The sequence below is a fragment of the Manacus vitellinus genome, unplaced genomic scaffold (assembly GCF_001715985.3).
Source record: "Manacus vitellinus isolate BGI_N305 unplaced genomic scaffold, ASM171598v3 scaffold_5_pilon, whole genome shotgun sequence".
Classification (NCBI taxonomy): Eukaryota; Metazoa; Chordata; class Aves; order Passeriformes; family Pipridae; genus Manacus; species Manacus vitellinus.
The window spans coordinates 43,177,568-43,194,178 of NW_021940682.1; the positions used below are offsets into that span (position 1 = coordinate 43,177,568).

A 16,611-nucleotide genomic window follows, 5' to 3' on the forward strand; every position below is an offset into this window, starting at 1 on the left:
CAGCAGCTGGAGCTGCGCCGCCGTCCTGCAGCGGCCTCCGGCTGAGTGCTGGGCGACGCTCAGGGTGGCGCTGGGTCTGACTGAACCCACGGGCACTGGAACTCACCCTGTATCATTCTTGTTTCCCTCTAGCTCTGCCCCCATTGCATACTTTCTGTCCCTCTTTACACATTTCCTCTGCAATATCTGTTTGTTTTTTTTCCCGCCTGGTCCCTCATGCTGTACTTTTATTCTTGTTTGTCTTTTAGCACTTATCAGGGTCTGTTTCTGTCTGTGGGGACACCTCCTTTTGCTGCCTGATTTTCTCCACAAACCAATGTCTCCTGCTCACAGAGCATTCTGGATATCCGCGAGTTTTAATTCTGCCATGTCACTGTTTCTCTGCCACTAAACTCTGCTTGGTTTAGCATTTATAACAATGGAAAACTAAATGTATATTGACATAGCATCACTTTTGAATCCCATCTCCATTCCCTCTATCCCCTCAAGTCATTCACCTCATGCTATTTATCCCTTTTCTCACACAGCCCACTCTCCATTTGTACAAATCTGGCCAGGGCTGCTGCAGAGTGTGGCCAAGCCCAAGGAGGCATGCCAAGGATCACTCTTTTTCAGGATGTTACTCAGGGTAGCAGACATACCATGTGGGAGAGTCTGTTATCTAAATAAACAAGATGATACAGAAAAATCAGCAGAACTACTATGTCATTAGAATCAGTGCATGCTTCAAAGCTTGCACAATTATTAGTGTTAATGTTTTAGGGTCATTGTTGGAGTTAGAAGGTGCCAAGCTGGACTGAGCAGACAAGGAGACATTTCAGGAAAGAACAAGGTAAATACAGCAGGAGCACGTAGTAGAATGGAATGGAATAGAAGTTGCTGATACAAACACTCGGAGCACTCTGAAGGAAAAATAAGTCAGTGGACTGACTGCCCCACCCTGGGCCACACTACTTGTTGAAACAGCTTCTGCCATCAGTACCCAGCTACCACCACCACACTGCCTGTCCCAAAGAGCCCAGGCAAGATACTGCATAAGCTCTTCTCTCTTTGCCCTCTGAGGGCAAGTGGGAGAAGAGCGTGCTATTTCCTTCAAAGATCCCAAACCAGTGCTTCAGCTCCTTTGGAGTTCAGGCTGGAACAGGAGGTAACTTGGTACCAACTTCCATGAGGAGGAGGACACAATCTCTCCTTCCCAACAAAGGTCAAGAAGAGCACGTTACCTTCTAGAGTAAATGTTCTTGTACTTGCTGTCAGGGACATGACAGCTCCCAGGGTTGTTTGCCTGAAGCTAAACTGGGAAGTTGCACATGCTGTTCATGGTGGAAAATGGAGCACAAGAGAAAAAGAAAAAAAATGAGGCCATAAACTAAGCACAGTAGAAGAGCAATGACCTTCATAAACACAGGCTGAGCATTAAAGAGAATTTTTCTTTTCATGTGCTTTGCTTTGCATACATTTGATAAAACCAATTAAAAAAAATTCTCCCACCAAACCACTTAATCATTAAGACCACTTCCACTATTAAAATATAGGTGTGTATAATATATAGCCAAAGAGAAGAGCGTGCTGACTTTAATAGTACATATGGAGGAGAATTTATTTTACAACCTGCTAGGAAGAAACAACAAAAACAGAAACAAAAAAAAGTTGGAAAGAACGAAATTACTCTGCAGAGGTTCTGTAGCTGTTGTTAAGAACAGTGGAGAAGGGAGAAGGGTGTCCACACTGCTAGTACAGGACTAATAAGCTCTTGGGACAGCAAAGGCCAAGCAAGGATAGCCTAAACAAAATTGAACTGTACACACTTAGCCCTCTTCATAAATCTTACATACAAAATAACTACCCAAAGCAGCTTGATAATTGTCATTAGCAGGAACTGCTCATATCTTACTGAGGTCAAACAAGCCTGCCATTCCAACAAACAATTTTGCTTTCACAGTTGCTTAACTGGTGTCTTACCAGCTGTATTTTTTTCATTAAATATCTGTTTTCCAAAGTCTTTCTTAAGATCCACCTCCTCTAGTTGCACAAGCTTCAAATCCATCAGCCTGTTACACCAGAGCTGCTCAACGCCCAATGGCCTCTACACTACTTGAATTCTACCCTGTTTAAGCAACAGGTTTAAGTTATTTCTCTGAAATGTACCTTATAAAAAGGTCCTTTTAAAGCATTTCCTCACATTAATTCAGAATTTGTGTTACTTGCTGGAGGTAATTTCAGAACTACATCCTTTGTTGCATTTTATTTATTTATTTTTCTCCTTTTTCTATTATAGATTGGGCATGTTAGCTCTACCATTACTTGGCTGTGATTAAACATTTGGGAAAAAAAAAGCACTTTAAAACTGATGTGCAATTGTTCATTAATGGACCATTAGTTGCTGCCTAAATACTGCAAGTTAAGCAATGTGCAATGCAATACAGTAACACATTTTCTTTACAAACCCTCATGTTCTCCTAAACCAATTTCCTGTTCCTAGGATAAACAATATTTCTAATAAGTTTATTCATGCTTACTTCAACCTCAAAATACAACCCTTACAAAACACAACCAGAGGTTTTTGAGTGATGCTACAGCCCAGTACAAACACACCTCGTGCTGCCTTCAACAAGTTTCTCTGACTTCAAGTTTCTGAAAAACAGCCTGCTTTGTAATGTCTCTTAATTATGGTTTGACTATAATAAATATCACTTTAGCCAGAGTTAGCACCAAGAAAGTGGTCCCTCATCCTTTTCCCAGGCATTTCCACCTGCAGAGGCTGTTTTTCTTCTCCAGTTTTACACTGATGTGTTTTGTAAATCACTTGAGCTGTATTATGGGAAGAGACGCAACACAGAAATTCAGGCCCGCTGATCTTGCTGTTGCTAATGAATGTTTTCGCCTTTGATGAACAATGGATCAGGTTTATTCACGCTTTTAATTTTGGAGTTCATACTCAGCAACCCAATAACCTAAGTAAATATTGTCTGATGGACTCAGACATTCTTTTAAGGAACTTATTCCACATTCTTCATCAAGAAATAAGAACCATAGGAGAGATGCTGAAAGCTTTTATTTTCAGGACTGGCTAAAAGCAGAGAGCTGGAATGTTTAGTACTTACCAAGGTCATTGGCAGATGAGAAGGATCTTTCATGTTCCTATGGTTGAAGACATTGAGCCATGTATAAGGAGTGTAGTGTAGTCAGATGGGGCCTAAATTAAAAGTTTTTCACTGACTCAGTGGCCTGTGGGATGGATTCAACCTTAGAACCTTCCCTATACTTTCTGAGATACTCCTCCATGTAGACAGGGTATCCCTCTCTTCACTTACCTCTTTTAAAGATATGGAAAGGGGTAATAGCTGGGAGCAGAATGCAGCATGGAGCAGTATGGCCCACCAGAGATAGCATACTTCAATCCTCCCTCCTTAAGACACAAGGAAGGAAAGAGGAGAAAGGATTTTGCCCATTACTAACCCAAAATGAGAGTAGCTGGTATTACAAGTCACATATGAAGAGTGCTGTTTGTAGCATCACAGGAAGAACCTGAAGACACAGTAAAACCCTGAGCTTATAAATAGAGCCTGGCCTTGCTTCTGCACAATCTATCACAAGCCAAGTGATAAGCCAGCAGAGAAGTCAGTATGTCCACAAGCAAACTGTGTTATGGTTATGTGGTCTTCACCACCTGAGGGCAGGAACTGCTGTGGCCTAATAAGAGAGCTTAGCAGTTACTGCAGAAAAGAAGATTCAATTAGGAGATCTGCAAAATACTGTGTGATTAAAGCTGTACGGAGATCACAGACTGTGTTGAACTGACAGGCAGACAAACGAAATGACACAGACAGAAGTCAGGTAAAAAATGCAGATGGAGAGAGTTTAGGACATCAAGCTAAAAAGGAAGGATAATGAGGGCATCGAAAGGCAATGCTAAATTTAGCAAGAGACCTAACTTTCATACCATGAACAGATGATCAAAATTACTCTGTCCTCTGCAGATTTTCACTCACAGTACAGCATTGATGACTTTTGATTCTCACAGACAATATATACTTTTAAAATATGTCTCAAAACATGCTTTAGGACACTGTGGTCAAGGTCTTCCCACACAGAAGCACACTGCTAACTCTTGATCTAAACGAAGTCTGACATTTCCAAGGTGTATTTTCAATGCAGAACAAACCTAGCTTAGAAGCATATCAGGATTTTAATTTTCTTATAGCTCTTTAAAAAAAATAAATTTATTGTTATTACAAATCCTGATGTTGAAGCATTTTCCATTTGTGTTCCTTCTTACCAAGAAATCCATGCCTGAGCTTCTGACACAAGCTATCACACCACTGCTCACCCCTTCGGAACATAAGGGATCCTACCTGATGAGACCCGCTGCTCTGACCTGCAGCACTTCGTAGCTGACTCATTCTGCTAAGAACTACCTGCAAAAGCAGTATCCCACTTTTCAGCACAAAAGTTATTAAAAAAATAAAATTAAAAATCAACCTCTAGAGAAATGGTCTGTATTCAGTTACATATTACTATCACACAGCAAATGGAAGTCTTAATAAAACAAGTTACTTTCTAAATATATTGTGCAGGAAATGATTGCAGAAATAAGCTTCCAGTATTTGATATCTACAGAGCTAACACATACATACTAGGAGACAGAAAGACAATATGCCATACAAAACTTTTATTGACATGAGTCTGGGATGGCTGTTTTACATACAAAGGTGAAGCATTAGGAAATAGGTAATCCTTTCCTCCTTCAGGCTTAATTTGAGAAAAATGCTCCTTTGGAAATAAAGAGGCATGACCATGTCACTGTCCAAGCCCTCCAAACCATCTCCCAGTAGCCCAGCAGAAGGTGTGTAAGTCTGATTTCAAGAAAACTCTGCACTTTCCCCTGCCTGACAGGTGAGGTATCTCGACCACACATTTCCACGTTACTACAAATCACCAGGATGTAACTGCAGCTACCACAGAGAGAGGCTGGGGAAATGCACCCTGTGTAGAAACCCTCCCTCATGGGAACATGATCTACACCTCAGCAGTTGAGGAAAAAGGACAAAGAGTTAATTTTAACTGCAACTTAAGAATCATTTCACAGCAATTACATCGTAAACCCACAATAGAAATTGATAATTACATAGTAACTCATCGCTACTACATTATCTTGGATAATACTGTAGTTAAGCTTTTGCTCAAATTCCTTTTCAGTAAAATCTGTTTCTGTAAAACACTGCTATTTCTCAGATGCTTTTAAAACACTAATGAAGTATATAAAAGTTTTTACAGTATACAAGAAAAACTAAGTTAATAAATGATCATATTTTCTTCAATTCTATCAAAGAATAAGAGTCTGAGGAAAAATAACTTTTGTTGCATTTTAATTTCTTAATCTCTTTCATTTTTTAAAAGATAAAAGTTGTAAAGGAAATCCATGACATTTTAGAAGAACAGAAGCTTGGGAAAAACAAAATCACAATTCAGCAGGCAGATGATGGGGAAATCAAAGTATTTAATATGGCTTGTAGCTGAAAGCAATCGATCTGCATCTCCAATCATTTTAGTTATTGCCACATTCTGTTAATTTTTCATTAAGCAAAGATAAAAACGTCTTTTAAACTCACGAACAATAGCTTTAAGCCATTGTTGTACATATTGTGCAACTCATCTGAATGCAGTTTAACATGTGAACTTAATAGAATATATTTATGTACAGTATATACACAAACAGAATCCTGTGGTAGGTACCCTGAATATTATCATTTAAATGAGTAATTTTTATAATAAAAGAAGAAAAAAACCAACCATCTATAGAGGTGGCAAAATGCCCATTTCTTAAGTTTAAATCAATATAATTTCCAGCTATGTACATAGAAATAAAACTGTGGTCCTGTACAAACTTTACATGACAGGGAAACAGTTTGTTTTTAAAAAATATTTACATATTTGAGTACTTGGTTCTTTGCAATAGAGATTATATGAACACAGAAAATTGTAAGATAGGCAGGTTTATTTATTGTATTTTTCTATTTGTTCTTTTTGTGCAAATTCCAATTCTCTCTTTTTATGTTATTATCTGCCTCTATTTGCCTTGTATTACTGCTGCTGCTTTTTTTAGTATTCTGAGAAGGCTGGGTGACTTTACTTCTAGGAACAGGAAGAAAAGATTTAACTCTTGAAACACCCAACTCTGTCTTTGATTTACTGTTGCTGCTTTCCACAGTTCGACTGCTGCTGAGAGGACGCATTCCATCCTAGGAATAAAGAAAAAAACATTTTCTGTATAAATAAGTATCACTGTTTGACCTGAAAAACCACCAACCAACCCACCAAACCATCCCCATGGAACCCTTGTTATTTATGATCTTTTGCATTTTAATATGAGAGCTTCTTACTATTTGGTGACCAAATCATAGCTCGTTTTTTTTCTTTGACTGAAAGACAACATCATCAACATCCTAGAATACCAAATAAGGCAACTGAAAAAGCCTTAAATTTGATTCTCAGATGTCTCGATTTCAGGGGTATCCAAATAAAAAAAAAAAGTTCTTTCTTTCATTACTGTCGAAAAATGACAGCTGCAGCCACAGCTAAAGGGAAAACTGGAAATTTATAGTTACAAGCAAAAAAATCAGGTTTACAGCTTGAATAGAGATGTTAATTTTTTTTTGTACCATCAAGGCCATGAATAACAACATAAAAAAAATACTTCAAGAATGGAACTTGAAATGCTAGTTACATAATCTTATGGATTGTAATAATAATCTTATAGATTGGAATCCATAATCTTACAGATTGTTTTCCTAAAATTAGATTTTAGTGTCTTAAATTACTTATGCTAAGAAGCTCCATTTTTTAAATCTGGACCATATTCACCCTTCCCAAATCTAGATATCTGAAATGCCAAAGTTAGGTATGCTTTCACTCTTTGTTTCCTCTACAGGCAAAGAGAAAGAAGTTAGTTAGGCCTAAATTACATGGATCTTTCATGAGAAAAAGGAGAAATAGGACCTTATCTGTTAGCATCAGCTGGATCCAGATACCCCTCTGGGCAGCAATATTAAAAAGTTCATTTTCACCATCAGCTATTGCTTTTCACATAAAGACTGGGGACATGAAAACACTATTCATTCATGGATCTGATCCTTATTAATCCTTGAGTCCATCAATTTGTTTGCATCCTGGATCAAAGATTTTGCATCTCTCATCAGTTTTGTCTTTCTCCTTCACATACTTGAAAGCAGTTTTTCTTCCAGCCAATTAAAACAAATAATTAATTATGGGTGTTTTGTGCTTTTAAGTAATTTGTCTCGTTACCATTGATAAGATCTCCTCTGTTCATGCAGTGCTGCTTTTGTTACCTACAGGATTCTCTTCATTTTCAGAAAAGGATGCTTTTCTGATCTAAACCCTTCTTCCTTTCATCAGTTCTGGCAGCTGCATCAGTTCATCATCACTACAATTGCCCTTAAAAGTTTGACTTCTGCTTCCAAAGGAGAGCATGCTCTTCTAAATTTTTGATGTAATCACTAAATCTAGCAACAAAGCTTATCATTCTATTAGATCTCTTTCCCCTACAGCAGAAGGTTGGGTTGTGTTTCCTTCATTTTGGCCAACATTTCCCCACAAAGATAATTTTTTTAAAAATCTTTATGAAATCTTTTGAGCAAGTTCTTAAAAAATCTCCCAAGTAGCTAAGCTTGTCTACGTGCAGATCAATGGAGTTATGCCTTCCATTGTTAGCAGGAATTTTAAAAAGAAAAAAAAAATCACTAGGAAAAATTTACAGCAGGAACAGGTAGGTCAGCTGACCTGCCAAATTATCCAGGCATTACTACTATGTGATTTGGAATGCCTGAAAGTAATATGTTTAGTGAAATATTCAAAAGCAATATCCCTACATGTGGATCTGCAAGGTTAATATTATTTCTGTTAATGGAGACTTAGTGGGATATCACTAAAATTACAGAAAGTATTCTAACATTTTGGATATGGAGAAATAGAATTGTAAATGGTAACTCATCCCTTAAGTGTTTTTAATGCTAAGGTGTGTGAATTAAGCTATTTTCAGAGCTATTTCATTGTATCTGCAGAAAATAGTGTCTCTAGAAAACAATTTATCACAGTCAGATTAAGCATCACGACTGGCCACTAGAAGACTCATACCAAGAGAACACAGAGGGCCTGGTAAGGGAACACAGACCACAGATTCTGCCCTGGCTAAGGTTAATTGAGCTTAGAAGCTCTCTTGATGTTCAAAATCACAAGGAGCAAAAAAGATAAGGAGAAGAAGTTTAACAACAGAAAGCATAATTTTTGCTTTATTACCCAAGGAATGAAAACTGAGCAGGATATAATTTCATCTTCATATTTAGTAGGGATGTTAGCACCCACAAACAATAATATAAATTTCTGAAAAGACAATGATAGTGGACTTATTATATCTTCCAGTAGAATTCAGCTTATCTTCCCACTCTGAAACTACTCTGAAGTTACTGAAGTTTGTTTACATAAATAATATGGCAAGACATAAAACTTACAGTTAAACTGTATGTTTTAACAAGTAGCTAGGTAAAAAAAGGAACTGAATAGCCTTAAAAAAATGCTGTTCTTCACACACTTTGGCAACATCATGTCTTCTCAATATTTCTGCCCCGGAGACGTTTGACAGCAGAGGAGCCAGTAATTTTACATCAAGAATTTTAAAAGTTTTTCCCTTTACAAACTTACTGAATTCCATTAATTGAAGGGAAACAAAACCCTTTTTTTTATTTCTCTTCATATCTGATGCAAATAACTTATAATGTCAATGTAATCTCAACAATACTTGGCTTAGGGCTTTACATAAACATAAAACCTGAAGTAAATACATCCATTATTTTAATAAATCTTTAGCTTCTATTAAGACACATGGAAGAAACTTGGCATAGTATGTCTAGCAAGTTTCCTAAGAATCATGACAGTTTATTCTTGTAATAGACAGAGCACTAATTCTTAGGATCCAATCAGGAATTCACATTTTGGAGAAACTCAAGATATCTTCCCTATTCTGCTGCAAAACTCATTTCACTTACCTTTTGTGCTGTTGTTTTACTTGGGTTAGTACCACTTAGTGAAAATACAGGAATGTTTTGAGAGTTACTGAACATCAATAACTCATCCTTAGAATCTGCAATCTAAACAAAGATAAGAAAATGGTTATTCATAGAGGTTATATTTCAATTCGACAAATTTTGGAGGCTTGATTTTATTTTCACGGCTTCTGTGCAATGCAATGCATAAATATCCAAAAAGAACAATTAAAATACCTCTCCTTTACTTTTGAGTGCATTTGTAGGTGGGAGATACAGATTTCAAATTGACTATTGTCAGAGGAAGATTAAACATACGTTTTTAGAGTAATTACTATTCAGTGGAGCTTAAGGGCAGTTTCCCATTAAATTTTATCCAGCCCTCAGGAACACTAGAGAAAGGCATGATCTTTTTCCTCTTCCTCCTGCTATGTTTCTTCCCTACTATTTTCTATCAAGCCTTGTGACTGGGAAATAACAGATAGAGCCTGCTCAACCTTGCATCATCACTTAAAACTAAGTATTGTATCCTGGGGCAAGCTGATCTGATTCCACTCTGCAACTGCAAAAGTACTCAATCCCAACCTAATGGAGACAGCAGGATCATATTTGAGTGTAAGGGTAAGTTAATGAGCAAGAGTACTTATTCTGATGGCAGCTTGAAATAACATCACACAAAGAAAACATGCAATAGCACCCTTACTTCTGCAAGGCTCTACTAGGCAGCTGGAGAATTAACAGAAATTCCAGCCACAGATGGTTCCACCCATGGTGAGGAAACCGAACAAAAGACATGACATCTATCTCCTTCCTTATCTAACCCATATTTCCTTGAATTGTCATCAACAAGCAATTACACTTTACATGTTATTAAACACAACTTTAAGTTGGTTGCCATTTCTTTAAGCACATCCCATTCTTTCAAGGATAGCTATGGTAAATCCCTGCTGACTAGTGATTAGCTTGCCAGCTTGGTGCATGTGACTCATACAACTACCGTAAATACTTTAAGAAAAACAACTCAAAACAAAACACCATAATAAAGAGTTTCATTAAATAGGTTGAAAAATCTTCCCAAACACAATATTTCTTTTTTTTAATAAAAACTTGATTGTCTTCTAAGAATAAACAGAATACTTAACAAAGCAAAACTAATGGATCTCCTGTTCAGGAAAATCCTAGAAGACATCATGCACAGCCTAACTGGACAGTAGCCTAAGACTGACTCTATCTGTGTTTAAAAGATTTACAACAGCTGCTCTGGTGTGAACACAGCCTGCTGTCACAGCCATCTACTTCAGCTGTGTTAGGAGGAAAGATGGAAAAGAATAAATAGCTTCAGCTACTGATGTAGAAGGAAAAATGAGAGATTCTTCTCTTCAACAGGCCTCCATAACCACCCATAGCCCATTCCAGTGTAGAACTTAGCCCAGATCTATGAGCCCTGCAAGCACCCTTCGCCCTCTTCTGCCACTGTTAAAGAAAAAGAATTAGGCCAATCCATTCTCTCTTGCTTGGGGCAGCAAACTGCATTTTGCCTATACAGCACAGGAGCTCTGAGCCAGTTCTGTGATGGCCAATAGGATTACATTAAACAAACCAAATGTTCAATACATATTAGGGAAAGCTTTCTGTGTCTTTAAGACTACAAAACAGTTTCCCAGTGGAACCAATGATAGCATGAAACATAACTCAGGGAACAGTACTGCAAAGACCACTTTCCTTTTGTCAGGAAACTGGTCACAGCACCAAGCCTGCCAGTGTTCAAGAAGTGTTTGGACAAGGCTGTCAGGCACATGGTGTGATTCTGTGCAGGGCCAGGAGCTGAACTCAAGTGATCCATGTGCGTCTCTTCCAACTCAGCATATTCTATGATTCTATGAACTTGTAAATTTCAGCCTTCACTGCAAAAATTGGTGAAGGTGTAATTTAAAATAGTGTATGTTAAACCAGAACACTTACCCTCAAATGTATAATTTATTAGTTGACTGTGGCTCATTCCCAAATAATTAATTAATTTTCTTCAGTTCAAGCAGGGCTTGTAAATTAAAAATTCATTTTAAACATGTAACAAACGACTGAATATGGTAATGTAGTAAATTATTTAAAAGCTTTGCATTTACCTTGCTTATATCAGGCTCAGATTTGCTGGAACACATACTCTGAAGTTCCTGCACAAGATCTACTTCATCATCAGACCCAACAGACAGCCTTTGCTCCAGATGTAATGTTCTCAGATGATCCTTCCCTGAAGATCTGGTTAAAAAACCCGAATAAACAAATGGAGAGAACATGTAAATTAAGCTACGATATAGAATTTAAAAATATCAATACCTGAAAAATAGTAATTTCTTTCCAAATGACCTTTACTACCACAAACAAACAAAACCCAACATCTAATTAACAGTCAGCAATAACTGTCAATAGTTATCTCATAATAGATCTTTCTGTACAAGTTGTTCTCCCCATTTTGAAATTCTAACAAAGGATTCTTCTGCCTAATATCTTCAAAGACTCCCCTCTTTTTAAGATGGAGCAATCAATTTTATTCCACTCTCCTTTTCAGAATGAATTCCAAACAGTTAAAAAAACTTCTGGCATACTGGAAGTATAAATATTCTATTTTCTCTGTGCCTGTGAATAAGGTAGAACTGAGATTTCAGATTGAAGTAGTCTCAAATGCAGTTCCCTCTGGCTAATTTGTGCACTTTCTCAGAGAAACTCTGTATCATTTAGACTAAAGAACATGTACTGTACTATCTTGAATTGCTATTCAGCAAGCTGAAATAGCCAGAGGAGTTTTTAAAATATAATGCTAGTTGAGAAAAGCATAAGGTCAATTTTCAAGGCAGAGTAAGTGTTGCATAATATTCTTAAGTCTTAGACTATTTTGTTACATAAAAAGACATGTACTGCTGCAAGGTTTGAATCACAGAAATGGATTCTAAAATTATATCAAAGTACATAAATTTTCCTCTCAGAAATTAAAATTAAAAATAATTCTTTTCTGCAGACATGGGACCAAAACATTACTGAATACAAACTATCCATCTATTCATTATAATGTGCTGCTTTACAACACAATGGTATCATCTTCATTTTTTCTTAAGTGTCACAAGTACCAGAAATTAAAACTCACTTTGTGGTGGGAGAAGCTCTTTTCTTACAGTTTGGTTGCAACACAGTCTTAGATTTTATACCTGCATAAAAGAGAGATTGACTTCTTAGTGTGTTACCATGTGCGTTGATTTCTTCATTCTAAAACCTGTGATAAACAGGGAAAATGTGTTCCCATTTACTAGCTAATTATGTCAATACAGTCTGTCAAAGATCAGAATACATCCCTTGAAACTGTTCAGAGTAGCATTAGGAACTGCTAAAACGGCAAATAGGGCATGAGTTGCCCAAGCTTTTGTGAAATACAGAACATGAGGTTTCTGTTTGAGGTGTTTGAACCACCCTCACTGGTTCTCTCTAAGAGAAATCACTTGTCAACAGGAAAATATTTACGTTTGCTTTATGGAGATAAAAATCAAACAATTTATCCTTACTTGGAAACAGGAACAGCATTTGATTCTGAGAGTCAGAAATGCAAGGCTGCTAAAATTATTGACCATTCCATTTTTTTACTTATATTCACAGATATTAACTGAATTCCAAGAACATTTTCAGGTACAAAATACATCATCAACCATTCTACTTCAGGTTATGTTCATTATTTCTTAAATCCTCTTAGCGGGATTAGATAAGTTCACAATTCAAACAGAGAACTGGCAGTGAGGACATTACAGTTGCAGTTCAGAAAAGGTAGACTTCTTTCTGAACAAGGGCTGAAAAAATGAATAGCTCAATTTAACATTGCAAAGTACCAGGCATCAAGTATTCCAGTCTTTTGTATATGAGGCTAGAATCTCACAGTTCCTAAAGTGTGTGAGAGTGTAAGACTCTTTCTCTCTTTTCCTAAATCTTCCCTGTGAAGGAGCAGCCTTCATTTTTTGAAAGCAAAGTAAGTACTTTGATTTTGTTCCCTAGAAATTTTCCTGTTTCATATTGTATTCAGTTATATTATTATTAAGTTTTCCTCCTAGAACTATGTGTCCTTTGGAAGAATGATGTTGCTTCTGCATATATCCAGACATTATCTCTGTGTAGTAAACTGCTTAAGATCTTAGGGTGGAAAGAATTTTCAAAAGTGTCAGCCACTAATAAAACTTTCACATTTATAAACGTGCACAGACCCAGTCATATAAAGTCCTTTTATCAAGCTGCATACTGAAAATGATGTGGAAACTTCCTGAAAAATTCACAGTATCTGTGACTACACAGAATTTTTTACATTTATTTTTTGCAATTTAAGTGGAAATTTTTCTAATAAAATTTTTCTAATCTTTCTAATAAGACTGAAGAAGGCATGCATGATCTGAAGATTAATGTATTCATTTATTTTTATTTGGATTCACATAGTAGTAATTATTGTAGAGAAGCTATAAAGTAAGTTGAAGAAAACTCAAAGAAGTAGGTATACTGTAAATCAGGAGCAGATCTAAAGAGTATTGATAAAGTAATAAAGCTTTCTCTCATCTGGTATTGGGATAGAGACTGATACATCATTGCCTGTGATACGAGGTGGAACCACTGCTTATTTTTCCTCCATCTGAGCCAATGCCTACCTCATCATCAGACAACAGGAAGGGTATTAGAACAAACAAACTTAGGACACCTTGAAGTCACAAAGAAATAATTTGGGGGAGGGGAAGTAAATAATTTTTTACTGGTGAACATAAACATGAGTGTCATTTATTTGAGAATTTTTAATTTATGATGTAGGAAGAATGTTTGATTTGAATCTAACAGCTTAACATCTCCCCTTACCCCTCCTCTTCCAGAACTGAAAATAGAAAGCTTTATTTACCTTCAGCGTTTGTCTCCTGCTTATTCCATGACTGGGAGGACAAATGGCCTGACTTTTTGCGAGGACTTGTGCTCACTTTTCTCCAAGAAGCATTCTCACCTCTTTTCCTACTACAGTTTTTGTAGCTTGAAGCCATGGACAAAGGAAAATCTCCTCCCTTAAAATCTGCTATATAATTATCTAGCTCTGAAAGAAACATAGAAGAGAGTTAAGAAGAATTGCCTGTTGCAAATGGTTCTTCTTGGACTACTTTATACAACTACTCAGTTTAAACGACTGTAAATACTTTTAACCTGCACTTCCCATCAGAACTACAGTAACATTTTGTGGAAGTTTTAAAAAAGGGACCAAGCAGTTAAAAGCCCCAGTTCAGCAGTGTACAACTACTTGCTTTTCAGACAGTTCACTGTTACCTGTTCTGGGTAGAGGACAGCCATGCAAAACAGCTTTATTTAGCAAGATACTGAGAGCAGCTTTAACAACAGCCTGTTGCCCTTGGCTAGGGCTTTTTTTGGCTATTGCTTGTCCTGGTAGAGATGTTCTTTTCACAGAGGCTCTGGACAGTATGGCTTCTTGAACTCTGGGAGCTATCACAGCATTCCATAACCTGGACATCCACCTGTAGGCACAAAAAGAATCTCTTAACTTCAGAGACAATTCTCGAACCTCAAGATTTTATACTTTGGGTATCAGATTTTGCATTTTTAAGAAGCATATATATTTTGGACTTTGTATTGCAACCCACTTCAGAGAGGGACTGATTTTATTTAAGGTAAAGTTTATTTGTTTGTTTTGTATTAAACTATTTGATCTAACTTTCTTTAGGTTGCTTTGGTGCTTTAGCAAACTATTTACCTGATGCTTTTCCTCATTCAGATAAAGACTGTGAAACATCCTTTCCACTTCAAGGCTACAAGAAAGAATGTCCCAGAAAGATGCATGCTCATGTATATATATATTAAAAAAAAAAAGTGCATGGAGAAGTTTCCATGCTTGCAGGTGTTCACTCCTTGCCTATTTGCTGCCAGCATGGGAAAAAGGAGATATTCACTTATGACTGTCCTCCTTCCAGTATTCTTTCACTTCCAAACTCGTTCAGTTGCTTTAGAGACTGGGTCTGATTACAAAAATTTGACTCAAAGGGACATGGTTCTTCTAGGATTTTTGCTTTCTAAGAGAGAAATATTATGATACTTTAGCACAGAAATGACATATTTGTGTTAGGAAAAAAATGTCATTTCTTATAACTTAGAGTTCTCTGGGGATAAAGGTTAGGAATTTCAGACTTAGGGCTCAGCTCACATCTACAACTGAGACAATCTTTTTTATATCAAATCCAACTCTTTTTGGTTTTCCTTATACCCTCTTACAGGAGGAAGATGGTACAATTAAGTCAGATGGTTTGTATTAAAGGTCTGTAAGAAATTACAGGCTATCATGCTGTGTTCAGCTTTGCAGAAATCCATTCAGAAAAAGTGAAGGCTAAAATGTTTTATTTAAGTGGACTGTTTTGTTGAATACATTAATACACTGAAGCCATCTTATTACCCAAAATATTATGATGATTTTGTTGTTGTTGTTGTTTTTTTTCTTTTTAATTTTTTGAAATTAGAATGCATGAATCATTTGATAGATGTATTTTTGGTCAGTTATGAAGCATAAGATTGAGGTTTTATGGTATATAACCATGCTATAAAGTGCTTTTATAAGCTTTATAAAGTTACATTACTTAGAAAAATAATTAGCACAGTTGTTAAGATATGATGTAAAATGCACATTGGAGATATTGCTTGAAACTTCCTTTGCATAATGGTGTAGATAGTATTAGATGCAGCTACAATTTGCTTCTGCTAGCTGAGTTACGCTACCAAAGTAAACAAGTGCTTTTATTTTAGCCATAAGGAACTCTCTCCCTCAACTTCTGCCTGTGAAAGCTTTTGACATTTTGCAATATTGCCAGTATAAATGATCAGAAATGAACACTGCGAAGAGAAAACTAATTGAGCCCATTCTAATCTAACAGTTAGCAACTGATGAGCTGTGCAATGCCATGCTCCCTGAATAAAATTCAAATCTAGTATTTAAATTCAATTTTAAGTTTGCACTCATCTTGATAAATCCCCCAATCCTGAATATAGCTGATACTTAGGAAAGGTATAGAACAGCCCTGCCTCTGCAAAGTGAAAGTCGTTGCTGTTAGAACATCAACTTTAATTCCCTTTAATTCAAAACCAAGAAAAAAACATAGCTAAAATTTTCCTTATTTATTCACTTTACTCACCAAAACATGTGATGCTACATGAAACACAGCAGGAAACAATTTCCTGTCACGCCTTCTCACTCCCTTCCCTGCTGCTGCTTCTTCCTCTTGCCTCATGCTGACACTGAGCCCAGAACAAACCCAGTTTGTAGATAGCTGTCTACTGCCTCAGTGGACTGACTCAGTGAAGCTTTAATAAATGCAAAAAGCAGCAGAATAGCACAGTGGAGAGAAGGGGCAAGAGGACAGGAGTGGTTTATTAGATTGAAATAACATCAATCAGTGAGCTGCTAATTAAAAGCTATTTATTGCTAGCTGGATGATCACACCGTTAGCCATCATGCTGCTAAACTAAAAGTGTCCAGTTCACTGGAGCTGTG

General features: G+C 36.8%; 1 protein-coding gene across 1 annotated transcript in view; it reads right to left on the minus strand.

Moving 5' to 3' along the window:
- Positions 1 to 4,657: 4,657 nt before the first annotated feature.
- Positions 4,658 to 16,611, minus strand: part of CTTNBP2 (cortactin binding protein 2) — a 68,526-nt gene continuing 56,572 nt past the window's right edge. The window contains exons 17-22 of the mRNA XM_025895966.1: positions 14,385 to 14,590; positions 13,972 to 14,157; positions 12,199 to 12,259; positions 11,183 to 11,315; positions 9,063 to 9,164; positions 4,658 to 6,242 (exon numbers count right to left, since the gene is read on the minus strand). Of these exons, the coding sequence (XP_025751751.1) occupies positions 6,015 to 6,242; positions 9,063 to 9,164; positions 11,183 to 11,315; positions 12,199 to 12,259; positions 13,972 to 14,157; positions 14,385 to 14,590 (916 nt within the window). The 3' untranslated portion in view covers positions 4,658 to 6,014. The remainder of the gene's footprint in view (positions 6,243 to 9,062; positions 9,165 to 11,182; positions 11,316 to 12,198; positions 12,260 to 13,971; positions 14,158 to 14,384; positions 14,591 to 16,611) is intronic.